Source organism: Penaeus vannamei, chromosome 8, assembly GCF_042767895.1.
Source record: "Penaeus vannamei isolate JL-2024 chromosome 8, ASM4276789v1, whole genome shotgun sequence".
Lineage (NCBI taxonomy): Eukaryota > Metazoa > Arthropoda > Malacostraca > Decapoda > Penaeidae > Penaeus > Penaeus vannamei.
In genome coordinates, this window is record NC_091556.1 from 34,022,576 (window position 1) to 34,030,075 (window position 7,500).

The 7,500-nt window shown below is 39.5% G+C and overlaps 1 protein-coding gene across 2 annotated transcripts in view; it reads left to right on the forward strand.

Moving 5' to 3' along the window:
• vnc (GNAT family N-acetyltransferase vnc) overlaps positions 1 to 7,500 on the forward strand; it is an 11,356-nt gene that overhangs the window by 2,296 nt on the left and 1,560 nt on the right. For both annotated transcript variants that reach the window (XM_027374249.2, XM_027374247.2), the window contains exons 2-4: positions 1,841 to 1,980; positions 2,878 to 2,961; positions 7,390 to 7,500. The exon at positions 7,390 to 7,500 is cut by the window's right edge and continues 30 nt beyond it. In XM_027374249.2, the coding sequence (XP_027230050.1) occupies positions 1,841 to 1,980; positions 2,878 to 2,961; positions 7,390 to 7,500 (335 nt within the window). The remainder of the gene's footprint in view (positions 1 to 1,840; positions 1,981 to 2,877; positions 2,962 to 7,389) is intronic.

Consider the following 7,500-nt stretch of genomic DNA (forward strand, 5'->3'; position numbering starts at 1 on the left):
AATTGCGGGGCAAGATATATGTAAATTTTCAAAATAGTTCTGCCTAATTTGTTATCAATTCCTCTTACTTTCTGCCATCCAAATATAAAAATTATTGGATGGAACCCCTTCCCTTCATCTGTGACATTCTTGGCCTCAATAACAGGGGAGGGCAGGAAAGGTACCAGGGAAATTGCGAGGTGAAATATGAAAAATGGATATGAATTACTGAAGGAGATGCAGGGAGATGGAGGGTGATAGACACTGCCATCTTATAGAAATGGAGTAAGAAACACCAAAGTTTAAGCTGCAGTGGCCCTGTCTTTACCAGTAAGCGAAATAAATGAGGGGGTGTAGTAGGTGATGGAAGGTACACAGATGTGAAGGGAGAGATTGGAGGAAGATGCCTTATAGTATCAAGTTTTGTACACCTAAAAATGACTTGGGAAGAAAAGTCTGCCCGTTTTCAAGGTGAGCACATTTTGCAATTATACTTAATCATGCTGACTAGGACTTAAGGGATTAGAATATACCGACTTGACAGAGGTGCCTTGGTCATAACGGATCAAGTTGCTTCAAGAGTATGTTTTCAGAAGTGCCCTGAAATCAAAGTTTTCGTCTTCTTTTTCTTCTTCTACTTCTTCTTCTTTACAAGGGTTTTAGATTTATACCTGAAATCTTCTTTTTGTTGTTTGAAGGTTTTCTCGTGTTATTTATTTATTAGATCCCTTTTTCATATGATATTTATTATATTTGATCTTTGTAAGACAATCTTCGTGTGCCTTAGAAAGTAGTAGTACTTTGCAGGAGGATGATCATCATAAGTAAGAAAATATTTGGATTAGTTATTTTTTTAGTGCCACCAATAGTTTGGTTATATCAGAGTTGAGTCAGTGTCTAACAGTTCCATAAATGGAATAAGTTAGCATTTGATGAAAGTCAGTAAACCTACAACCAGCAATTTGAAACGTCTTGTAGACATATTCACTTTTTGAATTATGATTTTCTAGGAAGACTTGATCAAGGGAAGCTTGGTGTCTGTACCTAAGATCCCAAAAATCTAAGTTTTCAGTAAGCATTTATATATGCTGAGAAGGAATGTGAAACAGGTTAATAGGATGCAGTTACAAAAATACTACCTTTTTGCAGGGGGACTAAAATGGGGAGATATCTACTAAGAACAGAATTATAATTAATGTACAATATTGTCAGACTTTCTTATGCATAGTGCAATGCAAAACCCATACTGAGAAGAAAGTCAAGTCAAAAGACCCAAAAATATCATACAAACCTAACGTTTTTAAGTTTGCAGTGTTAAAATTTACAGTGTACTGGTCCGTAATGATGAAAGCTGGTGTATATTGACTGTTTGATAAGCTGTGAACACAATCACAAACACAGATACATGTACACATAGATGAAAATGAAAACTGTCAAAATGAGAAATAAGATTGAATCATGATATTTCAAACCTGCCAAGAGTTCATCAGATAAACAAACAACAAAAATAAACATTTTGGTTATTTGTTCATCTGGTAAGGAACACTGGATGTATTCAGAATGTCACAATTCAGTTTAATTTCTTGTTGGTAGTTATATTATTTCCCAGAACAGATTTTGGTTTTATACACTTAATTTTTTTCTTCCTTTTTTTTTTTTCTTTTTTGTGTAGGTCAAAGGACATAAGCTACCATGTGTGACATCTATTGAAAAGATTTTTTTTTTTTTATTATAAGAATAGCAATAGAATATTTGTATAGAAATAAGTATTTCATTTTTTTAAAAGAAGAAAAACTGTCTGTATATTTGTTTTTTTATTGTAGTTCTTGAATCATAAAAGAAAAATTGTTCTCCCCAACAGCCAGAGGACCTGATGCACATGCAGCATTGTAACCTCCTGTGTCTGCCAGAGAACTACCAGATGAAATATTACCTTTACCATGGACTCTCTTGGCCACAACTTTCTTACGTTGCAGAGGATGACATGGGCCAGGTTGTTGGGTAGGTTTTCGTAAGTTTTTACAAATGAAATTATTGGTTATTTCCAATAGCAGGAACTGTAGATGTCTTTTTTTTTATGAAATCCTTAGATATTTGAATGAATATTCTCAAATGGTTGAGTAATATAAAGTATTTTAAAGTTATTTTGTACTATTAAATTTTTTTTGTAATACACCCTGAGCTGCTGATTATCATGATGGGTAGGAATAGGGACCTGAGCTTGAAAATAGCATCCTCCCTGAAGCCAGCGCTCTTCCAGCCATGACTCATGGATGGTTCATTTCACCCTCAAGAGCCCTTCCTAAATATCTATTGAGTATAATCTTCTCCTAAGAGCCTTTCACATTTATGGCAAGTCCTTCCAGTCACTTTGACCTTCAGCTGAATTTTTCACAATGGCACATTCCAGTCATCTTGCCCTGAATAAGATATTTACATAATGGCATGTTCCCATCACTTGGTGCTCAACCAAATTTTTCATGACTTGATGTTCACATCACCTAGATCCAGTGGCTTAACCATCATTTGTATACTTTATTGACATTTTTTATTCAGTTTATGGAATGTAAATAAACGAAAAAGGAATGTTTTGATCCGTTTTGATTATTCTTTAGTTCTTCAACTAAAGCTTCAGCTGTAAAAATGGTTTAAATATTTATTTTCTAGTTTGTACTAACAAAACTTAAGAATTTTCAGTGTTATAGATATTATAAATGATGAAATGAACAGTATTATAAATTATGTCAATTAGTTTTATTATAATTTTGTGGCTCATAATCACAGAAATACTAGATATACAAATTTGTGTTTGCAATAATTCATCAAACAAATTTAGTCATAGGTGGGAACTATGTATTCCTGTAGATAGCACAATAATGTTGTATCTTATTTCCATAGGTATGTGCTAGCAAAGATGGAAGAAGAGAGTGAAGAAGATCCTCATGGTCATATTACATCTTTAGCTGTCCGAAGAAGTCACAGGTACACACTCATGTCAATTTTTTTTTTCTTGCATATATTCAGGATTTACTAATATCTGTTGTGTAACCCATTTGTTTTAACAGTCACTAGCTATAGTTGAAACTGGGAGCCAAAAGAAGGGAATTGTATAGATAGCTAGAGAATTGCCTTCATTGTGCGAGTGGATGAAGGGCATATATGCATTTATACATCTGTGAAAAACAGTTGACCAAGCTACTAGTCCATACACCTGCACATATACACTTCCACAAGTACACCTACACCTATACACCAACATATCTATACACACACACACACACACACACACACACACACACACACACACACACACACACACACACACACACACACACACACACACACACACACACACACACACACCTACACACACACACACACCTACACACACACACACCTACACACACCTACACACACACACACACACACACACACACCTATACACACCTACACACACCTACACACACCTACACACACCTACACACACACACACACCTACACACACACACACACCTACACACACACACACACACCTACACACACACACACACTCCTACACACACACACACACCTACACACACACACACACCTACACACTCCCACACACCTACACACACACACACACCTACACATACACACACACACACACCTACACACACACACACACTTACACACACACACCTGCACACACACACACACACACCTACACACACACACACCTACACACACACACACACCTACACACACACCTACACACACACACACACCTACACACACACACACACCTACACACACAGTCCTACACACACACACACACACACCTACACACACACACACACACACCTACACACACACCTACACACGCACACGCATGCACCTACACATACGCACACCTACACACACACACACACCTACTCGCACACACACACCTACACACACACACACCTACACACACACACACAGCTACACACACACACACACCTACACACACACACACACCTACACACACACACACACCTACACACACACACACACCTATACACACACACACACCTACACACACACACACACCTACACACACACACACACCCACACACACACACACACCTACACACACACACACACACCTACACACACACACACACCTACACACACACACACACCTACACACACACACACACCTACACACACACGCACACCTACACACACACACACACATACATACACACACACAGAGACACGCACACACACACACACACACACATACACACACACACACACACACACACACACACCTACACCTACACACACACACCTACACCTACACACACACACCTACACCTACACACACACACCTACACCTACACACACACACCTACACCTACACACACACACCTACACCTACACACACACACACACACACACACACACACATACACACACACACACCTACACCTACACACACACCTACACCTACACCTACACACACACACCTACACACACACACCTACACCTACACACACACACCTACACCTACACACACACACCTACACCTACACACACACACCTACACCTACACACACACACCTACACCTACACACACACACCTACACCTACACACACACACCTACACCTACACACACACCTACACCTACACACACACATACACCTACACACACACATACACCTACACACACACCTACACCTACACACACACCTACACCTACACACACACCTACACCTACACTTACATACACACACACCTACACACACACACACACACACTTACACACACACACACTTACACACACACACACACACGCACTCACACTTACACACACACGCACTCACACAGACACACACACAGACACATATACACACATACACACATACACACACACACACCCACACACACACACACACACACACACCTACACCTACAAACACACCTACACCTACACACACACCTACACCTACACCTACACACACACCTACACCTAAACACACACCTACACCTACACACACTCCTACACCTACACACACACCTACACCTACACACACACCTACACCTACACACACACACACTCCCACTCCCATTCACTCAGACACACACAAGATAATTTAGTTCATTTTGCAGATAACATTTTCATTGGTTTATGTATGTAGGTTTCCCTTCATTATTTTTTCTTATTGTTTATCTCTAATGATATTTACATAGTGATATACTTCACTTCTTGATAATTATGGCCTGATATTAAATAAATAGGTTTATTGGCTTAATAGCAACCCTGTATACTGGTACTGAAAGTGCTGTAAAGTGTGGAGGGGCCTGTCAAATTTTTTCCCTGTTACTTCAGGTATGAGACAAGGCTGTGCTCTTGCACCAACACTTTTCAAAACTTGCATGGACTGGATACCTTAGTGGGGGCTCTAGATGCATTAAGCAATAAAGTGAAGCTCCTGGGTCTAGAGGTCTCCAGGACCAAGACCAAGATCCAGGAATTTGGGGGCCTGCTAGAAGAACCTGTTCAGTTGGTAAATGCTTGCAGCAAATACATTCAATTCACAGAGTACTTTACATATCTTGGTAGTGTAGATCATGACTCTAAGCTGTCAGATCAAGTCAGAGGTCAGTAGATAGATTGGCCTGGCAGCAGATGTCATGAACTCTCTTGACAGGAGTATTTGGAAATGCCGGTTCCTGTGCAGGACAAAGTTACGTGTCTTCCTTTTCCTTGGAATCTCATCTTAATGCCTTTTGTAACAGGTCCCTGTGCCAGATCACGGGGTACAGTTGGTAGGAACAGTTGGTAGGACCATGTGTCCAACCACTGGTTACACAGTGAGACGTACAGGGCTTGTTACTTGCACAAGACAATATGGGCAACTGACTCATTTCCCACAGGATGATCCTACCAACCAAGTTGACAATGTTTGAGACAGTCTAGGAATTCGTGGCTTGGGAAGATAGATCAGGCCTGTCGTGATGATGGGCCAAATCCCTGCCTGGCAGCTCGCCATGAGGGACCCTCATAGGTGGAAATAAAGGGTGGATGCAGCTGCGTGCTCCCTTCAGCATTAGCTCCCCAGTGATGATGATAGTCATACAGACTTATCCATTATTAGTTTGATATATGACCATATTCAATGCTGATATTTTCCTCATAGATGATGTACAAAATAAGCAAATCCATATTCATTTAGTAAAAATGGATTTCTAAGTAGAAAGAGAGGGAATTTTCATTGCACCCTTGGACCTAGATATTACACTGGAAAATAATACCAAAGTTTAAATTCAAAATACAAATCTTGTTTTAAAACCCCAGTCAGAGGGCTGCCATTTTGATATCGAGATGATACACGATCACCCTCTGCAGTCTCTGCAGCACAAGGTTTGCTCAGTGTGCTTTGGTATTTATATATCTAGCCATTGTGGCTTTAGGCGTTGTGTTTTTGGCGGTATTTTTGAAAACCAGGGTAGTGGACAGGAATGTGATGATAAAAATTTTTGAGTTGGCATATTTTTCTACAAAAAAGACAGTCATTCAGGTTACATGAACCAAAGGTTTCGGGAGAGGGGGCTAATTAACCCATTGGATCTAAGTGCCATGAAAGTTACATAATGAAAAATTTGGCAGGGGGAAAGAATAATGGGAATGACTCGACATGTTCACGAAGGTCGGTGGAAGATTAAATTCTTTGGACTTTTAGAAAGAAGCTCTTGCATTATTTCCACCAGTAAACAAAGGTGGAATGTACTATAAATGACCCATGATTGGAAGAGTGCCTGCTTCAGGTTGAATAGTATTTCCATACACAGAATTCTATCCTGCCCACCATGACCAGGAATGAAACACAAAAAATTTACACAAATGATAAGATATTAGTTATTGATATTGTTATGGCACAGAATTATAGACTACCAAGAAAAACAATACTGAGTCTGTGCAAAGAAAACAGTCTTATCATCTTGATACAGCATATCAAATGATAATATGGTCCTTGAAAGATGGCTAAAAAGGAAAAAATGCAAATGCAGAAAAAGATTTAATAACATTGTAAAGGGGAGGCAAGGAGTCTTGATATTGCACAGAAGTGTTTGTGAGGGCCAGACCTACAAGCCATGCATCCTGAAGAGTCACCAGTCAAGTAAGCTTAATGCCTGGATTTTGAGCGCCCAGATCCAAGGGGTTAAGAAATATATTGAAATTTATTATAAAAGTTCAGGACTCATCATTATAGTAACCTTTTGAATTAAAATTTGGTACTGTAGTCATTTGGTGTAAAAATGTACACCTTTTATCTCATGCCAAAGGTCATAACCATTATGGCTTATAAAGGAAATTGATTATGCCAGGATGTCAAAGCTTGAAGTTTATAACATTTTCAGAGTTCCCGTTTTATTCGCAGGCGGTTAGGGTTGGCACAGAAGTTGATGGACCAGACAGCACGAGCAATGGTAGAATGTTTCAATGCAAAATATGTTTCACTACATGTGAGAAAATCAAACCGAGCTGCCCT